The sequence below is a fragment of the Convolutriloba macropyga genome, chromosome 4 (assembly GCF_964194025.1).
Source record: "Convolutriloba macropyga chromosome 4, txConMacr16.3, whole genome shotgun sequence".
Taxonomy (NCBI): Eukaryota; Metazoa; Xenacoelomorpha; order Acoela; family Convolutidae; genus Convolutriloba; species Convolutriloba macropyga.
Window position 1 is genome coordinate 32507646 of NC_134471.1, and position 26372 is coordinate 32534017.

Below are 26372 nucleotides of genomic sequence, written 5' to 3' on the forward strand. Positions count from 1 at the left end.
TACTTCTTACGTACCCAAAAACTTAACCTAAACCACCTCCCTCGTCCCCAGCCAATAACTCAAACATAACCGATTAACATCGGGCGAAATGCTCTCAAACGAATGGCTAGCGGTGGGCTTCGGTAGTAGCCTGCTGGGGCTTAGGGTGTATCAGGTCGATGAGCGTGTTGGGGGGGGGGGGGGGAGTCAAGCGATTGGGAGGCGTTTAGTTAATGGGGGGTAGGGTTGTCGGAGAGAAGGACGAGAAGGGGGACCCAATCGCGGGTCGGAGGAGGTGGACGGTAGGTTTGTGGGATTAGGTGTGGGGGATGACGGGGGGAGGGGGAGGGTGACAGAGTTGGATTAAAACTCTAAGACTAAGAGTCATCCTTCACACTTTGAAATTGTATCCTCAAAACAATTAGGTGATTCGCATGCCCAGAGACTAATAGGGCGTGAGGCTCTCAGGGAGCTGCTTGGGCTATTAATGCCCTCGGAGCGTTACCTGTTTATCCCGCTTTGAGGGCGAACAGACAAATGGCAAATGGTCTGACAAAAATCCAGTTAAGCAAAAAATTGCTTAAGAAGACCAAACGACTAATATAATTGCTACTAGAAACTGTAAGTAATATTCAAGGTCGCCATGTAATTTTGAGGAATTTTGATTGCATAAAAGTCCCTCCTTCCTCCTTGTGTGGTTAATCATATCCCTCATCTACTTACTCCACTCTCTCCCAAAATACCCCCCCCCTGTCGCCAACTCTTCTTAACTAAAACTCACACCTACCCAGCCTCGAACACCTACCTCCTTCATTAACACTCCCCTAATCCCTACAATTCTCGCAGGTGCCGATTCCCCCAAGCAGTAAAAATTAATGAAATTCTGGAAATTTTATATCATTTTCAATAGTCTTTCAAGCTAAAGCTTTTTGGTTTTTTCAATTTTTATCTTATGGTTTACGTAAGGATAGTCAAAGGTTTTTATTGCATCACTCTTCAAGTAGTTTCTGGCATTCTATTGGTTAATTTTTATCTTGTGAAAGTTCTGAATACGAATATAGCATGACTGATCGAGTTTGTAAGATTTTTATAATTAGGGATCGTTTTTTAGGTTGTTTTCTGTCTGAGCTAAAAATTACAGACAATTAAATAAAATTATAATATTTTGCTCAGGATAATTTGCCACACTTTTCACCTGATCATTTGTAATTCAGTAATTGCTTGAAAATATTAGCCACTTGTTTCACATATAATTTAGTCAAATGTGTCGCTGCCGGGATATAATCTTGCTTGGCTCCTCGTCATTTTTGGCCAGTAAAAATTAAATCTGAGATGTTTTCTGGCATTGTTTAATTATCCCATTTAACTTTAACAATGACGAATTATTAAAGCAATATTTGAAACAAATATATGAACGATATCGTACTTAACTTATTCAGAAATAAATAATCATAATAGAAATCTCAGAGTCTCGTCTCAATCAGGGTATTTTTCATTCTTTATTGCCCTTTGGTATCCTTTTGCGCACTTTCTGTGAGAGAGATCGTAGAGATTTGCGCAATGATGACTCTGAAAAAAAGACAAATTTTTTTACTTGTAATTTTCTGTTCTACCCCCCCCCTCAAAAAGATATTTTTAACGTATAAACGTATAAACACCCCATTACCGTCTCGCGTGGTGAATATACCAGTTATGGGGACTATAATTTTTGGGGCTAGAACTAATGGAAAAGAACTGGGTCATAGCAACCCTAGTCGAGAACCAATTTTAATCTTGCTTGATGTAAAATAAAATTAAGTTCTCATCGATTTTATTGTTTTGTTTCCCTGGGAGTTCATCATACCTTTGCTCTTTGAAAATTTTGTGTCTTCACTGGCTTTTGAATTGGAATTTCCGGTGCCAACCGTTGTCGAGGAATGTTTTGAGCCTTGAGAAGAGCCATTCAGAGAATCACCAACTGAATCTAGAGATTATGCATTGTTTCCCTACTAAATAATTCTCAAACGATTATTGAAACATAGCCGGCAAATTGCCGGAATAGCAGCGAAAGAATAGGCTTGCGTGCCGTATAATTGAGATGAAAACAGATACAGAACTAAATTGAAAAAAAATGACGCCGCTCAAAATGCGATGAGAAAACATTCCACGATAAATTAATGAAGGCTGTTTAAATTCATCCCGCAGAAGCCTTTCTGTTAGGGACCTTTAATAAAAATACGAGTTCTTTTGACTTTATGCTAACTCAATTTAAACTTAAGTTTTAAAGTGCAGAAGTCATTTTATTGAGTGAGGTAAGTCACTTATGATCAGAACCTAATCACGCAAAAAACACTGGCTAAAGAGAGTGAGAAAGGACGTCACGCGCCCGAATGTCGATAGTGAGAGGAACAAATAATTCAGAAAATGCAACTTTTTCAGCATTCCTGCGTCAAAAAATGTAAAACGAAAAAGAACGTCAGACTACGAAACAAAAATAACATAGCAGGACAGGTCCTGGCGTACATTTCCAAGAATTTTTTTGACTAAAGAAAAACTAGGCCTAGAACGGAAAATGCGTGAAATTGGAAAACAGTTTCCAAATAATCAGGTCAAAAAGATTAAAAACAAAAAAATTAAAATCAAAATGCCGCATGTGATCAAAATACTACTAGCGAGAAAGAGGAATTTGGTTCAAACAATAAACGAGGCCTAGAATGAACTATGAATGGATTGTGAAAACCATTTAGAATGAAAACCGATCCAAAAAATCTAATAAAAAATAGTAAACAGACCCGGCAAATTGCCGAAAAATAGCCGCCGCTGATTCCAATAAGCATGATTGGGATCAAAAGAATAGAAGATAAAGAAAAAAAAAAGATTTCAGTAAAAGAACATTTTTAAGCCCGATTTATTTTGATGGCATTTCGTAGTTGAACATACTTCTGTTTCTCAGAGAGAGGCTACAAGGTCTACTATCAATACCAATAAGCATTAGAGACGGTAACTCAGACTTATAGGAACGACGTTCAAATAGCGGGCTTCTAAATTTGGGCTTTTTTGGTTTATCCCGTTTCTAATTTTGACTTCAATTTTTTATAAGACTCTGTTCATTTTGAATTGCTTTTTTGAGCAACTGATGTTCACAATCACTTTTAGCAGAATGAGAGAAGAAAAAACTAGCTTAGAGAAGTCAAAAAGATTTCATACAAAATGTTGAAAAAGCGGCAAAATGAGGTAAAGCGAAACAATTTTTGTTCGACGAAGCAAGAACAAAACATAGCAAGACAAGTCCTGAAGTACAATTCAAATTCGAAAAAATCGAAAAAACAGTAAAAATCAAATTTAAATTGCCGCATGTTAACAAAAAACCACTAGCGAGTTAGCGAATTTTTGTTCAAACACCGTTCTCTCAGTCTACTTTAAATTTCTACCGAAAAAATTTCAGGCACCAAAACCACTCGCTTTTTCGCTCCACTTCCCGTTTCGGTGTGACCAAAATCACTACTCCATTTTGGCTTCAAAAATCATGAAAATGTGTGAACAGATCTAAAAAAAAAAACAGCCGGAAGAATTCCGGAAACGACTTGAAGAAGAAAATTACCAATACTTATGAATAAACAACTAAAACAACTACTGCAAACCCTGAACATCCACAGATGCCATGAAAAAATAAGTAAAAATAGAAACGTCACTCAACAACAAATTGAACAAATTAAAACTAGAAAATTTAAATGACTTTTTTCAATTTTTTTATTAGTACAATGAAATATAAAGCCGAAAAAGCTCTTTTGAGCAATGAAAAACTTGCAGAACAATGGACAATTGATAATAGGCTAAGACACTTGTCTAACATTAAAGAAAACTGCAAAAAAATAAGAAAAAACTTTAAATTTTCTCAATTTTTTTTGTCAATTTTCCTGAGAGAAAAATGATTTTTACCAAGAAAACTTTAGTCAATTGGGAACTGAATATTCCCTAAAAAGGCCTATTCAAGTCCCACTTAAAGCATTGAAACAAAAAAAAAACAGGCAAAAAATCATTAATTTTGCATAAAAGTTAGCAAAACCGATCAAAAACATCCAAATTAGCACTAAACTCAAATTGAAACCTTCAATTCCTATCAAACCAAAGCTAAGACTGATACAGTATCATAATCAAACCTCATAACCGTAAAAAGTTGCAAAAAACTGCTTTTAAAAGCTGCACGTGAACAAGAAAAAAATTCGCTCGCTTAGAAAAAATTTTTTCACACATCAATTTCTCGCTCTCTCAAAAACAGCGGTATCTCAAAAACAGCGGTATTTCTCGCTCTCTTTTCGCTCAGTTTTCACTTTTAATCAGCGCCAAAATCACTCCAAACTTTTTCACGCGTTTCAATTCCCGCTTCAAAAATCACTCCAAAAAATTGATTAAAAAAGGGCTTCTCCAATACTCCTCTTCGATTCGTAAAAAGACAGGGCCCCAATACAATTCAAATTCTTTGAATTGTAAAAAAAATTAGGATTGCTATAATAGCCGGCTGAGAAGATGAGGGTGGCTATTAAAAATCAAAGTGAAATTGTCACATGTGAACAAAAAAACCACTATCGAGAAAGAGATTTTTTGTTCAAACACCGTTTTTTCTCACTCTACATAAAAATTAGAGTGTAGAAATTTTACGCCGCAAAAGCACTCACTTCATGCTCCAATTTCGTTGTGACCAAAATCACTCCTCCAATTTTACCGCAATATAGCTCTGCTCAGGTTACAGCTTCGCAGCTATGATGATTTTAACTTAGGAGATTTTAACTTAGGTTTTATCATCTTAGCTTGGATTCAACTATAAATTTAACAACGAATGTATTCATTCCCATGTTCATGAGCACCTTTCATAACATAGAGCTAGACAATATGACAAATGAAGGATTTTCTGTTTATAGCAACCCGCTCCACCCTTTACCTACCAACCCAGCTTTACTACGTGCACGTTATTTGCACCCACCAAGCTCACGTTCTATATTACCACGTAATGATTAAACATGTGGTTGCAAGAGTTCCAAAATGGAAGAGGGATAACGGATGATGGGAGCTGTAACGGAAAAGATCCAAGGTTATAGACTTAAGATTATTTGTGTTTGAGCTATCTTCCTACCATTGTTGGGTTTGTCGGAATAAACAGACACAGGTGTTGACGTTCTTGTTGGCAGAGACTTTGAGGATCGTGCGCTGCTTTTAACAGATGGCACTTTTGTTGAGTTCGTTTTGGTGGACAAATGTGACGCCACAGCTTCTAAAAAGAAAAAAAACTACGTCATTTTTTTTTCTCCGCCCCAGAGGCAAAAAAGGCCCCCAAATAGGAGCTCATTTCTGCGCACTTAACATCAAAATGTTTAATTTTGGGAATAATCCTGACTACCTAAGGCACTCATTCCGCAAAATTGCTATTAGTTGACAATGTTAGTCACGAGTTCATCGTCAGACTGTTTGAAATTAATCGTCCATTTTCTGAAAGGTACCCGGGTTGAGGTTTGGTCAAAAAATAATGTACGATTAGCGGTGAATAGCGGTGGAAAAAAGTTTTTCACCGCAAGGGGCGCCCGCATCTTTTAGCGTGTAATGCGGTGAATTTTTTGTAAGATTTGCGGTTTTTAGCGGTAATTTTTTTTCACCAAAATCACTGGATTTTTTTTTACCGCATTTTGGTAGTGGTGAAAAATTTTGTTTCACCGCTTAAGCTGTGAAAACAAATTTACGGTTTAAAAGTTTGTTTCACCGCATTCATCGCATTGAGCGCAATTCTTAGACTTTTTACTCAAATTCACCGCAAATCTCACATTTTTAAGCGATTTTTAGCAATGACACCTCGAATCCGGTAGCGTTCAAATGTGAGGCATTGGCCAGTTTTTGTCGAAAAAGTTGTCAAAAAATGGCAACAAATTACGCTTTGTTCTGTTCCATATCCGGACTTGAGTCTCAGAGCTTTTCAGCGCTGAACCAGCACATTTCAAGAGTAAAAGCTTAATTCAGTTCGGAAACCATGCATCTCCAGAAAATTTTAAATTTCTTTATGGGCAGTTTTTAATCATTATAATTATATTAAAGGCGTAGAGTTCGTCCAGGCTAAACTTATCCTGTATTGTCCTCCATTGTCTGAAAATTACTCATACTCCAAAATGAAGTCTGAGCAGAATAACGCCATTGTTTTGTAGCTTTTTACTGGTAATTGTGTAGCAGTATACACATTATTTATAATTAAGCTAATTTGTAGACAATTAACACAAAGCCGATTTAGCTTAGTGGTTACGACTTAATCTACGCAAATTAATTGTTACAAGTACCCTCGCCGAAGTTCAATCGCATGTAAAGCAAACCTTGTTGGAGGGAGTTCAGCTGAACATAATATTTTTTATGGAGTAAATTTCCCTAAAAACCCACTGGCCATTGTAAACTGTGACCTGAACAGAATATAGGCAAATCCTAAAAAAAACAGAATGTCTCTAGACTGATTCAGCGCTGATTTGCTCTGCCACCAACCTCCGCGTATTTCAATTAATTTTGCAAATTAGAAAAGATAGGATATCGGAAAAAAACTGCGGTCAGTTCCAGTCGATCCATACAAAAGAGCTCAAAAAATGCATAAGAGTGGTAGTTAAGTCTTGCCTGTTTTTTGATTTTGGGTCTTTGGGGATGGTTCAGCTGAGCTGGAGTGATACTCTGGAGGACCCGTAGTTGTTGAGGTTGAAAGTGTGGTTGGTTTAGTGTTCTCTGTATCTGCCTGTTTGCTACTTCTCTTCTCTGCTACTACGTTCACTGCAGCTGCACCACCACTACTAACTTTAGATGAAGATGAAGAGGAAGTAGTTGAAGATGATGACGAAGACTCTTTTGCCTTGGCTCTCAACGTCGTCTCTAGAATGGCAGCCTTGGGTTCGACCATATGATAAGACCAATAAAGTCGAGGTGGAGGTAAATTACTTGCCTTCGTCACACGGTCGAGCACTCTACTAGTTATACAAAATCTGTTCAAAGGTCGACCTGCATTTTTTTATACCCTTATTCTGGTCAACCAACGGTCTTTTCATACGCTAGTGACGGTCCACCCATGTGGTTTTTGGGCTATTATAATAGTAGTATATAGATGAGCGGAGCTGCCGGGGGGGGGGGGGGGGGGGGGGGGGGGTGGTGACCCAGTTTCTGCTATCTTAATACATAGTGTCCCCCTACTTATAATGGTTTTACCCAAAATTATGGTTCTTACGGAATTTACTACCATTATAGTCCATAATGGTTGCTTTACAGACCATCCAAGGTCCGTTTCACATTTTATGGACCATTTTAGTCCATAATAGTGTTTTGCGGACCATCCCTTCAGTCCATAAAATGTATGGCGTTCTCTGCATTTAATGACCATTTAGGGATTTTTACGGACCGTCCCTATGGTCCATCCAATGGATGGATTTTTTCTCATTTTATATATCATTTTAGTCCATAATAGTGGTTTAGGGACCTTCCAGTAGTTCCATCCAATGGATAATTTTTTCTGCATTTAAAGGACCATTTTAGTCCATAATGGTTTTTTACGGACCATCCCTATGGTCCATCCAATGGACGGATTTTTTCTCATTGTATATATCATTTTAGTCCATAATAGTGGTTTAGGGACCTTCCAGTAGTTCCATTCAATGGATGAATTTTTCTGCATTCAAAGGACCATTTTAGTCCATAGTTTTTTTACGGACCGTCCTTATGGTCCATCCAATGGATGGATTTTTTCTAATTTTAAATATCATTTTAGTCCATAATAGTGGTTTAGGGACCTTCCAGTAGTTCAATTCAATGGATGGATTTTTCTGCATTCAAAGGACCATTTTAGTCCATAGTTTTTTTTACGGACCGTCCTTATGGTCTATCCAATGGATGGATTTTTTCTAATTTTATATATCATTTTAGTCCATAATAGTGGTTTAGGGACCTTCCAGTAGTTCCATTCAATGGATGGATTTTTCTGCATTCAAAGGACCATTTTAGTCCATAGTTTTTTTTTACGGACCGTCCTTATGGTCCATCCAATGGATGGATTTTTTCTAATTTTATATATCATTTTAGTCCATAATAGTGGTTTAGGGACCTTCCAGTAGTTCAATTCAATGGATGGATTTTTCTGCATTTAAAGGACCATTTTAGTCCATAAAGTTTTTTTACAGGCCATCCCTATGGTCCAACCAATGGATGGATTTTTCACATTTTATATATCATTTTAGTCTATAATAGTGCTTTGGGGACCTTCCAGTAGTTCAATTCAATGGATGGATTTTTTCTAATTTTATATATCATTTTAGTCCATAATAGTGTTTTGCGGACAATCCCTTCAGTCCATAAAATGTATGGCGTTCTCTGCATTTAATGACCATTTAGGGAGTTTTACGGACCGTCCCTATGGTCCATCCAATGGATGGATTTTTTCTCATTTTATATATCATTTTAGTCCATAATAGTGGTTTAGGGACCTTCCAGTAGTTCCATCCAATGGATAATTTTTTCTGCATTTAAAGGACCATTTTAGTCCATAATGGTTTTTTACGGACCATCCCTATGGTCCATCCAATGGATGGATTTTTTCTCATTGTATATATCATTTTAGTCCATAATAGTGCTTTAGGGACCTTCCAGTAGTTCAATTCAATGGATGGATTTTTCTGCATTTAAAGGACCATTTTAGTCCATAAAGATTTTTTTTACAGACCATCCCTATGGTCCAACCACTGGATGGATTTTTTCACATTTTATATATCATTTTAGTCCATAATAGTGCTTTAGGGACCTTCCAATAGTTCCATCCAATGGATAATTTTTTCTGCTTTTAAAGGACCATTTTATCCCATAATGGTTTTTTACGGACCATCCCTATGGTCCATCCAATCGATGGATTTTTCGGTTTCTTTTCTACAATGGATGGATTTTTCCGCATTAGCTCCTTGCATCTACACAAGACTAGAGAGATAAAAATAGACCAAAATACGTATTTTGTAGGATGATCACTATCATTGATTTCTTTATTATTGGCCGTAACTCATAGAAAATTTTAACTTTTGTCACGTATTTTAACAAATTCTAAAGCACAATTCATTTATTCATAAGTTTTTCGCTTTTTCGCTGTGATTTGAGGACTTACTAAATTAATTTTTTAAATTTCTTAGAGCACTTAACTTACGATTGGAATTTGTTCTACACTTATCATCAAATGGATAAATTGCAGCTTTATACTGAGCTGCAGTACAGAACAATACTTAATACTTTTTACTGAATATTTATTTTTATCTATAGCCATATTAAAAATATATCGCAAGCTTAAATAGCATCCTGTAAATCACAGTAAGCTACTAAACATAACCGACTAACGTCGGACGAATTGCTCTCAAACGACCGGCGAGCGGTTGGCTTCGTCAGTAGCTAGCCACGGGGGGGGGGGGGGGTGCACTGGGGGCTGATGGGGGCAACACTGGGTTGGGGGTCAATGGGGGGGGGTTTCTCAACCTCTCAGAACCGCCCTTCACACCATAAGTATAAGTATAAGTCTCCAAAACAGTTTGAGCTGAAACAGAGCTGAAAGGCTCTAAGAGCACTTAATGCCCGCTGGGCGCTACCTGTTTATCCCGTTTTTGAGGACGAAAAGTCAAAAGCGTCAGACGAAAAATCGGTCAAGCGAAAAATCGCATAAAAAAAAGACCAACAGGACTATTATAATTGCTACAACCTTCGTTTGAGAGCAATTAATAAATAAATGATTTGAGCGTCAAAATACTAAAACTCTTTAAAAAACTTAAAAGTGACCTTTGAATTATGCCTAAAACAAAAAATTTTATCTACATATAGAAACAGCGGCGAGAAACGAGTGGCGAAAAGCAATAGTGCCCTTAGTTGTTAACCCAGTTTCTCACACATCACAATTTTGTTGACGACTCTATTTCTGCTCCACTTTACCCTCGTCAGAAACAAACCCGAAAAGTTTTACTTCCCTTTCCTCCTAATAGCTGCCAAGCGGATTAGCACAAAATGGTTTTTAGGAGAACTCATAATCATAGAACTGAACACGGCCTGATTTGCTTAGTTCCGCGTTGTTAGAGATTTCTTAAATGGCGTTCTATACGCAATTTTCGCGAAAGGCTACTTTTTTTTGCAAGGTACAAAGACTTCTGTTATTTCCTCGATAGCGACGACAATTAGAAAAAACTGTCTTGGCGTTAACAACGGGGAGTCTGCTATCCGTCGGACACATGCTTTTGTCCGTTTTCCTATTGCTAACTCAACACTGAACTCGAGGAGAAGAATTGAGATTTTCGTTTAGTTGCACAGATTAATTTTTAATGATTCAATGCCGTTTTTAGATGAGCAAAAACACCTGAACAGGTAGAATTAGCTTGTTGGTTGTCAACATAACGCAGCAGTTAGGTATTGAGAAAATATGCTAAAACCAAAAATAAACATTTTGCACTATTTGCTTTTCAATTATTGTGGACTGTTTTATTAAGCTTCAATAGAGAAACCTTTAGTCGGACAGGAAAAATAAAGCGGTCCTTTAGTTTAAAAAATTCAATATGCAATTTGAAATTAAAATTTTCCGTCTAGTGAATATAAATTGAACAAGTCTACAGAAACGCATTGGTCCAGCTATAAAACATAGCCGCCGCTTGACACACATTTGGATTGAACCAGAAAAAAAACTTGAAGAGATTGGAAATGACATACGTTTTTTCTTAGTTTTAAAAATTGCTCTAATTAGTGTAAAGTTTCAGTAAGATTTCTTACCTACACTTACTTCAACTTCAAAATTGAAGGTTATTAAAGTTAATACTAATATCAGCTAGACATCGCTCTAATGAACTTTGGTAACCAATTGCGCTATGACTTAATGACCGGGCTTTATATGCTTATCCCGTTTATTTTGATTTAGCTCCTTTGGCATTGGCCCTATACACTACATTGTGACTAATCAATGGGCGAAAGAATTTAGAATCCATTCAGTTGAAATAGTTAGTGAGGTAAGTCAGAAGTCAAAGGTGAAAATTGTGACTTATGTAAAACGAAAAACGTGATCAAAAGGTAAAGGTGAATAAAAGAAGGAGAGCGTTGAATTATTAGCCGTTTGAGAGGCACTATTAATTACCTATCAAATAGATGGAAATTGGAGTGGTACAAAATAGTAACTTCTGTTCCTGCACAAGAACAAAAAAATCCAGAAGACGTAGTTTTGCCGCATTTATGACATTTTGGATAGATTTTCAATATCGGAACTTTGAACACTTTTTAAAATTCTAAATAGATATCTGTTCAAAAGTAAGGGTTATAATTTGATCACAGAAGCTCTTTAACCCGCTAAGAAGATGCGATCGGCTAATTACAGTTAACTATGTCAATTTTATGATGTAATTTCTACTGCAATATGATAAACTTTTGACCTTATTATGACGTATTTGGTACAATTTTAGTAGCTACTAGTTTAATTAGATAAAGAATTTGTACTGACAACTTAGAAATTTTGTTTTCAACTAATTTGAACACATGAGGTAACTTCCCTCGAAGCAACTACGATAAGAAAACAGGTCGAATATTTGGCGTGACCAGTACTTTGATTGCATCTATTCATTTGCCACAATGAAATCAGATGAGTGTGACAAGTGTACTTGAACCAGTGGCGAATGTTCTGTACACTGTAATTCACCCAAAAATTGAACCGCTCAGTTAGATCAAAAAGCACATTATTTATATGGATGAATTCCTGAAGTGAATTTTACAATTGATAGTGTCAGCCATGAACTGTCGCCGTTAAAATCAAGAAGAGAAATTGCATGAACTGAAGTGCGAAAAATTAGTGAAAGTTCAATAGTTTTTAAGCAAAACTTTGCTATGTGTTAAGATTTTGGTACTTTTTCATAAATTTGTTTAAGAATTCTGGAAATTTGTCTAAGTTTTGATAAAAAGTTGTGTAGAACTGGGTAAACTCTGAACTAATTTTAGAAGCGTTCTGATAGGATGTTAATATGAACTCTCATAAAACAAAAGTAAAAATTGGGGGATTGATAAAATTGGGTGAAAGAGCTGTTTTTAACAAAATTTGTTTGGCAACGTTTATATCCAAACAATAAATTGGATATAAAGGTGGTGTTTTTTTTAAAAATAAACCTCAATAAATTAAGTTGAAATTTGGATAAAGTTTATTTATTTTTTTGTCCAGATGTGTAAGATTTGATTATATTTTAGAAAAAGCAGGGTAAAATTGGTTACCAATTGTGTATTTTTTTTCAAAAATGTTTTTAAAATGGAATAATTGACTTATCAGGAAAAAAGGAAAGTTTTCGAAAAAAAGCTTTTGAAGTGATTAAGTGATTAAAAAATGGGTAAAAAATGTGTATAAATTGTGGTAGAATCGTGGCAAAATTTTGGAAGAAATCGGATAAAATTTAAGAACATAACCGACTAACGTCGGGCTAATTGCTCTCAAACGACTGGTTAACATCGTCAATAGCCAGCCACAGTTTAGTGAGGATAGCAATAGCTTGACTTGACCTTGCAAATTTTAGTTTTCTGGCCTTGTTAGTAAACAAATCAAATAAAAAACTGATACTTTAAAATTTTGCAAAATATTGAAAAACTTAAAAGGAAAACTTCCAGGATTCGCAGTGAATATGTTAAAAACTATTTTTTTGTCTCTGGAGTTATGTCAAGTAACCCATCTGCAAGACTTGAAAAATTTCGTGGGTCAGTAATGATCGTTAAACTCAGAAGAGGACAAAATTATTCAAAAATTTTGAAACAACCGCAAAATTTAACAAAATCTTTAACAAAATTTAACAATTTAACAAAATCTAGCTAAAATTCAAAATATTAAAATAATCAAAACCATTTCATTGTCTCAAGAGACTATCCAGTATCCCTACTTAAATAGTTTTAAATAGTTTCACTGGTTCATAAAGATTCAAAAACTTGGAACATGATAATAATTTTCAGAAAATTTTTTATCAAAATTATAATTTATCAAAAAATTGCTAAAATTGAAGTCAATAAAAAATTGATAACCATTCGATTGACTTTAGAAACTATGTGACAGCTTATCATCAAACCTTGGAGGAGGTCCCTAGGACTTTGTTGCCCGAAAAGTGATAAATTCAGAAAGATTCAAAAATCTTGAAAAAATTGCAAACATTTTAAAAATTGGTGATAATAAAATCTTGAAAAACAATCGATTACATCTAGAAGCTATGCAGTAACCTGTCATCAAACCATAGAGGAGATTTTGTGGCTCTCGAGGCTTGAGGAACATGAAAATTGACAAGAAATTTCAATGAATGCAAAAAAATTGCAGGTTGCACAAAAAAACTGCTAAAACTTATGATTGTAGTTGAAAACTAATCCATGGTCACAAAACCTTTTCCAGTAACTTATTATTGAACACTTAAGGACGTTTTTTCACCCTTGAGTCTACAAAGACGTGAATAATGAAAAATATAAGTCCAAAAATAGAAAAAATTGGCACGTTTTGCCAAAAAATAGCTTAAAATTGTGATGTTAAAATGTTGAAACCATACCACTACCACTAGAAACAATACAGGATCCTAAAACAATAAACCCTAGAGGAGGCTCTTTGACACTCCTTTGACGGAACGAACTAAAAAACAAAAACTTTCCAAAAGCTTGAAAAAATTGTGAAAATTAGTATAAAATTGCTTGTATTTAGCGATCGGTTGTTCGTCAGTAGCCATGGGGGGGGGGGGGGCGGGGGGAGGTGGGGGCTTCGGGGGTTTGATGAAGGCGGGGGGTGGAAGGGGGTGCTTTTGTGGAGGTTGATGGGGGGCAACAGTTGGGGGCAACAGTGCGGTGGGGGGGTCAAAAGTGGGTAAGGGTCAACAATGAGGTGTCTTCAACCTCTAAGAACCGCCTTTCACACCATAAACATAAGTCTCCAAAACAGTTTGAGCTGAAGAAAGAGCACTTAGTTCCCGCTGGGCGCTATCTGTTTTGTCCGTTTGTGAGGACGAAAAGTCAAATGCGTCAGATGAAAAATCGTTCAAGCAAAAAATCGCATAAAAAAGACCGACAGGACTAATATAATTGCTAAAAATTCATTTGAGAACAATTAAAAAATGTGGTAAGATTTTGGTAATTTTTGCAAAAGTTTGGTTAAACATAAATCAATACTTGTGCAAAATTGAACATTTGAGAAAAATTGCGAAAACAGCTGGGTACTTTTTGCAGAGATGGTAACTAAGACTTATAGAAACGACGTTCAAATAGCGGGCTTATTAAATTGGGCTTTATGGGTTTATCCCGTTTCTATTTCTGACTTCAGTTTTTTATAGTAACTCTGTTCATTTTGAATTGCTTTGCTGAGCAACTGATGTTCAAAATCACTTTTAGCAGAATGAGAGAAGAGAGAAAAAAACAGAAAAACTAGCCTAGAGGAGTCAAAAAGACTTCACGCAAAATGTTGAAAAAGCTGCATTATGAGGTAAAGCGAAGCATTTTTTGTTCGACGAAGTAAAAAAACATATAGCAGAACAAGTCCTGACGTACAATTCAAAGAATATTCATTGACTAAACGAAAAACTAGACCTAAAACGGACTACAAGTGAATTGGGCAAACCATTTCTAAAAGAATCATGTAAAAAAGTTTTAAAAAAAAACAGAAAATCAATGTCAAAATACCGGATGTGAACAAAAAAAACACTAGCGAGAAATTGAAATTTACTTCAAACAAAAAACTAGACCTAGAATGAAAAATGAATGTATAGGGGAAACAATTTAGAAAAAAATCCTATCCAAAAAAACCGAAAAAACTGAAAACTCCAAAGTGAAATTGCCGCATGTGAAGAAAAAAAAACCACTAGCGAGAAGGGGGCTTCGGGAGGTTGATGGTGGCGGGGGGGGGGTGTGTTTTTGGGGAGGTTGATGGGGGGCAACAGTTGGGGGCAACAGTGCGGTGGGGGGTCAAAAGTGGGTAAGGGTCAACAATGAGGTGTCTTCAACCTCTAAGAACCGCCTTTCACACCAAAAACATAAGTCTCCAAAACAGTTTGAGCTGAAAAAAGAGCACTTAGTTCCCGCTGGGCGCTATCTGTTTTGTCCGTTTGTGAGGACGAAAAGTCAAATGCGTCAGACGAAAAATCTTTCAAGCAAAAAATCGCATAAAAAATACCGACAGGACTAATATAATTGCTACAAATTCATTTGAGAACAATTAAAAAATGTGGTAAGATTTTAGTAATTTTTGCACAAGTTTGGTTAAACATAAATCAATACTTGTGCAAAATTGAACATTTGAGAAAAATTGCGAAAACAGCTGGGTACTTTTTGCAGAGATGGTAACTAAGACTTATAGAAACGACGTTCAAATAGCGGGCTTATTAAATTGGGCTTTATGGGTTTATCCCGTTTCTATTTCTGACTTCAGTTTTTTATAGTGACTCTGTTCATTTTGAATTGCTTTGCTGAGCAACAGATGTTCAAAATCACTTTTAGCAGAATGAGAGAAGAGAGAAAAAAAGGGAGAAACTAGCCTAGAGAAGTCAAAAAGACTTCACGCAAAATGTTGAAAAAGCTGCATTATGAGGTAAAGCGAAACATTTTTTGTTCGACGAAGTAAAAAAACATATAGCAGAACAAATCCTGACGTACAATTCAAAGAATATCCATTGACTAAACGAAAAACTAGACCTAAAACGGACTACAATTGAATTGGGCAAACCATTTCTAAAAGAATCATGTAAAAAAGTTTAAAAAAAACAGAAAATCAATGTCAAAATACCGCATGTGAACAAAAAAACACTAGCGAGAAATTGAAATTTACTTCAAACAAAAAACTAGACTTAGAATGAAAAATGAATGTATAGGGGAAACAATTTAGAAAAAAATCCTATCCAAAAAAACCGAAAAAACTGAAAAATCCAAAGTGAAACTGCCGCATGTGAACAAAAAAAAGCCACTAGCGAGAAGGGGGCTTCGGGGGGTTGATGGTGGCCGGGGGGTGTGCTTTTGGGGAGGTTGATGGGGGGGGGCAACAGTTGGGGGCCAAAGTGCGGTGAAGGGGATGGGGGAAAAAGTGGGTAAGGGTCAACAATGAGGTGTCTTCAACCTCTAAGAACCGCCTTTCACACCAGAAAAATAAGACTCCGAAACAATTTGAGCTGAAACAGAGCTGAAAAAAGAGCACTTAATGCCCGCTGGGCGCTATCTGTTTAGCCCGTTTTTGAGGACGAAAAGTCAAATGCGTCAGACGAAAAATCGTTCAAGCAAAAAATCGCATAAAAAAGACCGACAGGACTAATATAATTGCTACAAATTTCGTTTGAGAACAATTAAAAATTGTGGTAAAACATTGGTATTTTTTTGCAAAAGTTTGGCTAAATATAAATCAATACTTGTGCAAAATTGAACATTTGAGAAAAATTGCGCAAACTGCTGGGTACTTTTTGCAAGCCTTGTTCAAAATTATCGAAATTTGAGGTAAAATTATTAGATGAAATATGATTAATATGGTGAAAGTTGTTTAGTAATTGGGAAGTTTTTGGGTAAAATTGGTTGAAATTTGGACAATTTCCTAGTACTATTGGATGAAGTTTGAGTAGTTTTCTGAAATTTAATTATCATTGGGAAGAATTTGGTTATGATAGGAGAAAAGTGTGAAAAACGTCGACATTTTTTTTGAAAATTTGTATAACTGAATTTTTTTTGGCAAACTTGCTCAAATTAATGAAAAATTGGGTGAAACTGGGCGAGAATGTGAAAAATTTGTTTGAATTAAGTTGGGATTAACTTGGGTAGTTTTTGTTAATGTGTATTTAATTTTTTGATAATTTGTGTACAATGGGAAAGACACAGTGACTTGGTAAAAAATCTGGGAATTTTTGTTGAAATTTGGGACGCATGTGAACAAAAAAAACCACCAGCGAGAAAGCGATTTTTGGTTCAAACACCGTTTTCTCACTCTACTTCAAAATTAGCGCCAAAAAATTCTCGCCGCAAAACCACTCGCTTCTTTGCTCCACTTCCTGTTCCGGCGTGACCAAAATCACTACTCCAATTTGAATTGAAAAATCATGAAATTGTGTGAACAGATCTTAAAAAAAAGATAGCACCCCAATACAATTCAAATTCTTTGAATTGTAACAAAATAGGAGCGCTATAATAGCCGGCTGAGAAGATGAGGGCGGCTATAAAAAGCTGACTAATATAGGCTATACCTATATTTCAAACATAGGTATCCCCCATTTTCTTGCCCTCCTATAACTGCTCTTCAGGACAAAAAGTCAAAAGAAAACACGGCGAACAATTTGGGCGAGGGGTGAGCGGGGGGATCGAGCTCACTGGGTTACGGATGGGATAACGTTCAGTGTTGGGGACCGATTTGTCGGTGTGGATTTGGGGGGTCAAACTCTAAGAATCGCCCTTCACACAACAAAGTGAGAGACAGTTTCCTGTGTGGAACGGCGGGGAGGTGGAGGGGGGTGTGTTGGGGATCAAACTCTAAGAAACGCCCTTTTCACAATAATTTTAAGTCTCCGAAACTTTCGTGGAATCGCATACTGAGAACCTAGTACGCGCGAAGGTCTCAAAGAGAACTTAATACCCCCGGGGCTGTATTTATTTATCCCGTTATTGAGGACAAAAGTCAAAAATGTCAGACGAAGCATGTGGGGGAGTTGAACGGAGTGAGGAAAGCCTCTAAGCGAACTTTATGACTTCGAGGCTCTCCATGTATATATCGGTTTCGAAGACAAAAGTTCAAATTGGAAGGTAATTGCTACAGACTTTTTTTCACAGAAAATTAAAAGCGCTAATCTAAGCTGTTTGGGGTTGATGACGTCGGCTGATAACATATTTAAGATTCGAGCAAGGATCCGTTAGATTTGGTTTAAAAATTGTCTATCTAATTTTTGCTACCAAGGCTTTAACGGCAAGACTGTAAAATTTTGTAAGTTTTCAAACAGGATGTGATAAATTTTCATGTATGATCTTGCTACGGTAACCAAGAGATCAATGTTGCTCCTCAGTACGTTTCAAACGAAACAATAGCAAAACCTAACATAGCGGGCAAATAGGCGTTTTCTGTTTTTTTTTTCGACGCGAAGAAGTCGTCTAAATTGGCGCGCAGTTTCAGTTAGATTATAAACCTATGCTTAATTCAACTTCTTAAATGAAAACTAATAAGCTGAAGACCTAATTCAGGTAGCAAACACTAATGAATTTTGGTGATCTATTGATCAACGGCTTAACCACCGAGCTTTATTGGTGTATACCGTTTCTATTGATTTTGCTCTTCTGAATTTGACTGTATTACCCACATTGCCAAATTCAATGCACAAAAGAACTCTAAATCCTTTAGATTGAAACAGGTAAGTCATAAATCAAGCCCTGAAAATGGTGACTTCTTTAAAACGAAAAACGTGATAAAATAAAGCGAATTAAAAAACAAAAGCCCGAGAGGTCCTGAAATACAATCCACAGATTTGAATGCTAAACTTAGAAATACTGTAGTTAACCAGTAGGTCAATCGAACAATGTCAGCCAATAAGACGAGAAGTCTCTGAAGTTCATTGAAATTAAAATAAACAAACTAAACAGAAAAACTTATAAATCTCTCGAAAAAATTATTATTATTCCGAAAAGCGACATCAATTCATTAAAAAGCAACTATTCCCCCACGCACATCCTTGAAGGGTGTTTATTGGCCAGTAAAGCCAGAAATTAAAATACTATAAAATCGAAAACTGCTAAATATTTTCAAAGTTTCTAAACTTCCTCATTATAATTTTTTCACAACCGCTTTTTTCTCCTTACTTCTCTAGTTACTCAACTGCAAGATTTAAACAAATATTTATTTGGCCCTTAAATATCGATAACCTCTTAATCATCAAAAATAAAAAAAAATTTAAAAAATTAACAAAACAATTGCAAAATTATAATCGTTACGAGTAATATAACGAGTAAATATGCTATTAGCCGACGCCATCAACCCCAAACAGCTCAGTTTTACACTTTTAAATTTCTGTGAAACGAAGTCTGTAGCAACTGTATTATTTTTATTATAATATCTTCAGAACCATTTTAATGTCGTCAGAATATAAAACCTGTAACTACTTTTCAAGACTATAAAAGTGTCACAGGCCCATAAAGATCAATAGACTAACATGATTTTAAATTTCAGATAATGAAAAAATAAATCAAACTTTACCAAAAAGGCAAGAATTCGTAATAATAGTTTGTTGAAAACCATTTGATTTTCACAAGAAATTATGCATTAAGCTATTATCAAACCCTAGTGGTTTTCGCTGGCTCCTGAGGCCGGATAAACTCCAAAAATAAAAACAAAATATTTTGAAAAAAGTGACCAAGGTTTTACCAATTAAAAAATTTGTGACAATTAGAAGTTGAAAACTGCTTCAATTCAATCAAAAACTACCTATTAACCTATTTTCAAAACCTAGATAAAGTTACCTGGCAACTGGGACTGGAGAAACTCAAAAAAATGATAAAAAAAGTACAATAAACATGAACAAAATTGCAAAAACGAGTACATTTTTTGGCGTTTATGTTTGCAGTACCAGAATAAATAACTCAAAAAAAGATCATTAAAGAGTAATTATGTTTGACAAAAGCTTTTTTATCAAGTTTGACAAACGTGTGTTTAGGATTGATCAAACAAAACAACTCAAATATGACGAATAACCAATAAAATTTGGAGTATTTTAGGCTCAGAACTCCTAAATTGACATTTTAACAATAAATTATGGCGTTCTCACCAGCTGCACCAATTTTAGCGCTTGAAAGACTAATAAAATAACAATGTTTGTATTATGAAATTTGATGCCTGCTGAGTTCTACCCTTTTATTCCGTTTTAAAAGCTCAATCTCATGAAAAAAATTATGAAAACATCTTACCAAAAAATGGCAGGGCAAATCCTGAAATCTAATCTAATTCAGTCAAATCAAATCTAAGAATTCAATAAAAAAATTGTGTTCCCATGAATCTCGCGAAGTTGTACAATGAAGAACTACTGTACCCGAAGAGTAAATATCGATAAAATCTTCATCATTGAAAATGAAAAAAAAAACATTTCAAAAAGTTTAACAAAACAATTGCAAAAAAATAGTTGTTACAAGTAATATAACGAGGAAATATGCTTTTAGCCGACGCTAACAACTCGAATCAGCTCAGTTTTGGGCTTTTAAGTTTCTGTGAAACGCAGTCTGTAGCAACTATATTACTCTTTATTATAATATCTTCAGAACCATTGTACTATCATCAGAATCTAAAACCTGTAATTACATTCCAAGACTATATAGGTGTCACAGGCCCATAAAGATCAATGGACTAAAATGATAATAATTTTCAGATATTGAGAAAAATAAATCAAATCTTATCTCAAAAAACGCAAAAAATCGTATCCAAAATTTTGTTGAAAACCATTTGATTTTAACAAGAAACTATGCAGCAACAAATTATCAAACCCCAGAGGTTTTGGCTGGCTCCTGAGGCTGGATAAATTCCAAAATTAAAAAAAAATTTAAAAAAATTGACAAGTGGTACTAAATAAAAAAATTAGGACAATTACAAGCTGAAACAGTTTCTTTTCAAATAAAAACTAACCATTAACAAATTATCAAACCCTAGAAAAGGTGACCCGTCAACTGGGACTGGAAAAAATAAAAAAAAATGATAAAAAAGTACAAACATACCCGGCAGATTGCCGGAAAATAGCCGCCGTTGATTCCAATAAGCATGATTGGGATTGAAATAACAGAAGATATTGAAAAAAAAAGATTTTTGTACAAAAACGTTTTTTTAAGTCCGATTTATTTTGATGCCATTTCGTAGTTGATTATACTTCTGTTTCTTAGAGAGAGGCTACAAGGGCTACTATCAATAACAATAGGCATTAGAGATGGTAACTAATACTTATAAAAACGACGTTCAAATAGCGGGCATCTAAAATTGGGCTTTATGGGTTTATCCCGTTTCTATTTCTGACTTCAATTTTTTCTACTGACTCTGTTCATTTTGAATTGCTTTGCTGAGCAACTGATGTTCAAAATCACTTTTAGCAGAATGAGAGAAGAGAGAAACTAGCCTAGAGAAGTCAAAAAGATTTCACGCAAAATGTTGAAAAGGCGGCAAAATGAGGTAAAGCGAAACATTTTTTTTTTTCGACGAAGTAAAAAAAAAATAGGAGCGCTATAATAGCCGGCTGAGAAGATGAGGGCGGCTATTAATTAACTTGAACAAAATTGCAAAAACGAGTATATTTTTTGGTGTTCATGTTTGCAGTACCAGAATAAACAGCTCACAAAAAGGTCACAAAGAGTAATTATGTTTGGCAAAAACTTTTTCATCAATTGTTTGACAAACGTGCGTTTAGGATTCATCAAACAAAACAACTCAAATTTGACAAAGAACCAATAAAAAGTTGGAGTATTTTAAGCCCAAAACTCCTAAATTGACAATTTAACAATCAATTAGGGCGTCTAACCAGCAGCACCAATCTCAGCACTTGAAGGACTAATAAAACTAACATTGTTTGGCTTATGAAATTTGATGCCCGCTGAGTTTTACCCGTTTATTACGTTTTAAAAACTCAATCTCATTGAAAAAAAAGGAAATATTAAAATGTGTTCCAATGAATCTCGCGAACAATGTACACTGAAGAACTACTGTACCCGAAAAGTAAATAAAATTACAAGAAATTTAAATTCTTAATCATTGAAAATGAAAAAAAAAACGTTTCAAAAAAGTTAACAAAACAATTGCAAAAAAATAACTGTTACGGTTAATATAACGAGTAAATATGCTATTAGCTGACGCTAACAACTCGGAACAGCTCAGTTTTGGGTTTTTAAGTTTCTGTGAAACGCAGTCTGTAGCAACTGTATTACTCTTTATTATTATATCTTCAGAACCATTTTATTGCCATCAGAATCTATAACCTATAACTCCAATTCAAGACTATAAAAGTAAAGTGTCCCAGGCCCATAAAGATCAATAGACTAACATGATATTAAATTTCAGATAATATGATATTAAATTTCAGAAAAAATAAATAAAATTTTATCTCAAAAGACGCAATAAAATTGTAATAAAAGTTTGTTGAAAACCAATTGATTTTAACAAGAAACTATGCAGTAACCTATTATCAAACCCCAGAGGTTTTGGCTGGCTCCTGAGGTTGGATAAATTCCAAAAATAAAAAAAAAAATAAAAAAAACGCCAAAGTTTTACCAAATAAAAATTTATGACAATTACAAGTTGAAAACCGTTTCATTCCAAATAAAAACTACCCATTAACCTATTATCAAACCCTGGATAAGGTGACCTGTCAATTGGGAATGCAAAAACTCAAAAATTGACAAAAAAGTAGAACTAACTTGAATAAATTACAAAAACTAGTATATTTTTTCGTTTTTATGTTTGCAGGACCAGAACAAATGGCTCACAAAAAGATCATAAAGAATAATTATGCCTTGCAAAAGCATTTTTTCAAGTTTGACAAACGTGTGTTTAAGATTGATCAAACAAGACAACTCAAATATGAAAAAGAACCAATAAAAAGTTGGAGTATTTGAAGCTCGATTTTCCTAATTTGACAATTTAACAAAAAATTACGGCGTTCTTACCAGTTGCACCAATCTCAGCACTTGAAGGACTGATAAAACTAACAATGTTTGTCTTATGAAATCTGACGCACGCTGAGTTTTACCCGTTTATTCCATTTTGAAAGCCCGGAGTTTTACCTGTTCATTCCTATCTCCTCATGGAAAATGTTATGAAAACCTTTTACCAAGCAAATGGCAGAGCAAATCCTGAACTCCAATCCAATTCAATCAAATCAATTCCAAAAAATCAATTAAAAAATGTGTGTACTATGAATCTCGCGAAGAATGTACAATCAGGAACTACTGTACCCGAAGAGTAAAAATCGATAAAATCTTAATAATCGAATATGAAAAAATCATTTCAAAAAAATTAACAAAACAATTGCAAAAAGAAATTGTTGCGAGTAACATAACGGGTAAATATGCCATTAGCCGACGCCATCAACTCCAAACAGCTCAGATTTGGTCTTTTAGGTTTCTGTGAAACGCAGTCTGTAGCAACTGTATTACTCTTTATTATATTATCTTCAGAACCATTTTTTGTCGTCAGAATTTAAAACCTTTAATTCCATTGCAAGACTATAAAAGTGTCACAGGCCCATAAAGATCAATAGACTAACATGATAACAATCTTCAGATATTGAAGAAATAAACCAAATTTTATCACAAAAACGCAAAAAAATCGTAATAATAGTTTGTTGAAAACCAATTGATTTTCACAAGAAACTATGCAGTAACTTATTATCAAAAACTATAGTGTTCCTGAGGCTGGATAAACTCCAAAAAAAAAAGATTTTAAAAAAAGTTGCAAAAGTTTTACCAAATAAAAATTGGATGACAAATAAAAGTTGAAAACTATTTCATTTCAAATAAAAACTACCCATAACCTATTATTAAATCGTAGATGAGGTGACCTGTCAAATGGGACTGGAAAAACTCACTCAAACAATGACAAAAATGTAGAACTAACATGAAAAAAATTGCAAAAACTAGTATCTTTTTTTCGTGTTTATGTTTGCAGTACCAGAATAAATCGCTCACAAAAAGATCATAAAGAGTAATTATGTCTTGCAAAAGCATTTTATCAAGTTTGACAAACGTGTGTTTAAGATTGATCAAACAAGACAACTCAAATATGACAAAGAAACAAAAAAATGTAGTATTTTAAGCGCAAAACTCTTAAAAATGACAATTCAGCAATAAATTGAGGCGTTCTCACCACCTGCAACAATCTCAGAACTTGAGGAACTAATAAAACTAACTATGTTTCTCTTATGAAATTTGATGCGCGTTGAGTTTTACCCCTTTAGTTCGGTTTTGAAAGCGCAATCTCATGGAATATGATATGAAAACATTTTACCAAAAAATGGTAGAGCAAATCCTGAAATCCAATCCAATTCAGACAAATCAAATCCATGAAGAGCAGATCAGCCGAACAAAGCCAGCCAAAATAAAAACAATCTCAAAAAATTTGAAACAAATATGAAACAAACTAAACAAAAAGAATCGTGGCTAAAACGCTAGACGCTTTTACCCCGAAGAAAAAATTTGGAGTCAAAAAATAATTTTGAACCATTAAGTCAAGCACAAAACTTGAAGGAGCATTATTGGCCAAAAAAATAGCGAAAATCAAGAAATATGACATGGACAAATAAAAAAAATTGAAAATGCGAAAATTTAAAGAAAATTTCTTGCTTTCACAACATCTGGAATCTGTCTTGTAACCTATGTGCAAGACCTATGAAAATTTTATTGGCCCATAACGATGGATAATTTTTTGAGAAATTGTAGTCATTGAGAAAATGACTAAAATTACAGAAAATTTAAAAATAATAGCAAACTTTAACGAATTGTTGCTAATTTTTATGATAAAAAACTCTTGAGAACCATTTCATTGTCTGCAGTGGTTATCCATTAACCCAATTGTAAGCCTTAAAAGTTGCATTGGCTTATAAAGATTGATAAATCAGGAACATGACTAAAAATTTTGAAATTTAAAGAAGGCAAAAACTTGTGAAATTAAAAGGTTGATTCCTCACCTTTTTTGGAGGACGAAAAGTCGAAAGGGTCAAAAGAAAGATCAGCGAAGCAAAAAATCGTATTAAGAAAGACCAAAGAACTATAATAATGGTTACAAACATTGTTTGGGAGATATTAGGAAGTGTCAGGAGACAATAGCAATCTGGATTAAGTGATGGCTAACCAGTGCGACGATTCCCGGTAAATCGTGGCGGAAAAACCGGGAAAATTGCCATTCCTTGTATTTCCCGCTAAAAATGCCACATTCCGGTCAGGAAATTACCAGTATTGACAGGATAAAGCACAGATTGCTATGATATCGAATTTCCTGGTGCTTTCCTGACAAAGTTCCTGGTATTCCCGGTTACGATGTCGAGAAATTACCGTAAGTTACCATTAAATGTTATTCCTGGTAGGTTTTCTGGTATTCTCCCGCCGGAAAATTAAGGAAATTTATCGAGAAATTTACCGGGAAATTGCCATTTTTACCGGGAAACGTTGCACTGGGCAAGACACCGCAAAAGCGGGATTTCAAACACAGTCAACGCAGAAAAAGTTAGAAGATCAAATAAACTTTTTGAAAGTTCAGCGCACTTCATTGCGTTTCTTAAAAGCAAATTTCAGCGCAGTTTAGCTCACTACTGTATAATGTTCATGCACTGAAGTTTTTGAAGATTCAGCGCCTTTCCTAGATATCAGAAAATTTCTCTACCTCGAAGAACCGCATCATGAAGAATCAGCTTATTTCCTACATGGTTATCAGAAGTTTTCCGGGACCTTGAAGAACCGCATCACGAATTTTTGACATCAGTTTCCGTGAATTGCTTACTTAGAGATTAGTGACAACTGCTAAGCGACCTAATGTCTTCCGGGCTTAACATGTTCGTCCCATTTTTGAGGAACAAAACTAAAAGGGCCACCCGGCAAAAATACGATCAGACAAAAATACGATCAAACAATCAGTACGAAAAAATGCTTAAATTGACCAGCAGCGCTAAAATTACGCCACAAACTTCGTTTGAGAGCAATGAATAATATGATAATGGTATCGAGTTATTTTCGCATAATTCAATTTCGCTTTTTGATGTTCTTTGGTTTTGAAAACAAGAGCATCTCACGTGCATTAAAATTGTGTGCTTCGGGATCAGATTACTTTATTTTTTACCTTTTCTAGACGAGCTTTTGACGGAGGATGAGGGAGACGAAGAAGACGAAGATGACTTTTTGTTTCTTCTCTTTCTATTATCAACATTAGTAGAAGTGGTCTTTTCAGTGTCCTTTTTGCTGTTTTCAGTGTCCTTTTTGCTGCCACTATTTGAAGACCGAACTGGAGAAGATTGAGTTGATTGTTTTGATGTAACCTTGGTTCTGAAAAATGCTGATGCGATAGGCTCCACCATCTTACATCTTTTAATTCAAACCAGCTCGTATAAGATGTCTAGTAAACATACCAGGCCATATATGGTTTGAATGGTTTCTTGTACAGAAATCACGAGAAAGTGAAAATTTGCGTAATCTTTGTTTTCTGCAGAGTCTTTCCACAACCCGTAACTAACTTTCAGAGTAATTCAGTACTGAATCAGGAAATTTTTCAGAAACCCTTCAGTACTGATTCAGAGTCTGTTCATTTCACATTTTGCTGTGAAACTCTGTTTCAGACTCTGATTCAGACGCAGAATCAGACTCTGAATAAGACTCTGATTTTTTTCTGATTCAGAATCTGAATCAGATTGTGATTTTTGTCTGAAGTAGGTTAAAATCATAACTATATTCGT

General features: G+C 35.0%; 1 protein-coding gene across 1 annotated transcript in view; it reads right to left on the reverse strand.

Moving 5' to 3' along the window:
- Window positions 1-1330: 1330 nt before the first annotated feature.
- The window catches only part of LOC142338395 (uncharacterized), a 239615-nt gene continuing 214573 nt past the window's right edge, over window positions 1331-26372 (reverse strand). The window contains exons 20-24 of the mRNA XM_075388151.1: window positions 25763-25965; window positions 6598-6846; window positions 5090-5227; window positions 1823-1942; window positions 1331-1548 (exon numbers count right to left, since the gene is read on the reverse strand). Of these exons, the coding sequence (XP_075244266.1) occupies window positions 1472-1548; window positions 1823-1942; window positions 5090-5227; window positions 6598-6846; window positions 25763-25965 (787 nt within the window). The 3' untranslated portion in view covers window positions 1331-1471. The remainder of the gene's footprint in view (window positions 1549-1822; window positions 1943-5089; window positions 5228-6597; window positions 6847-25762; window positions 25966-26372) is intronic.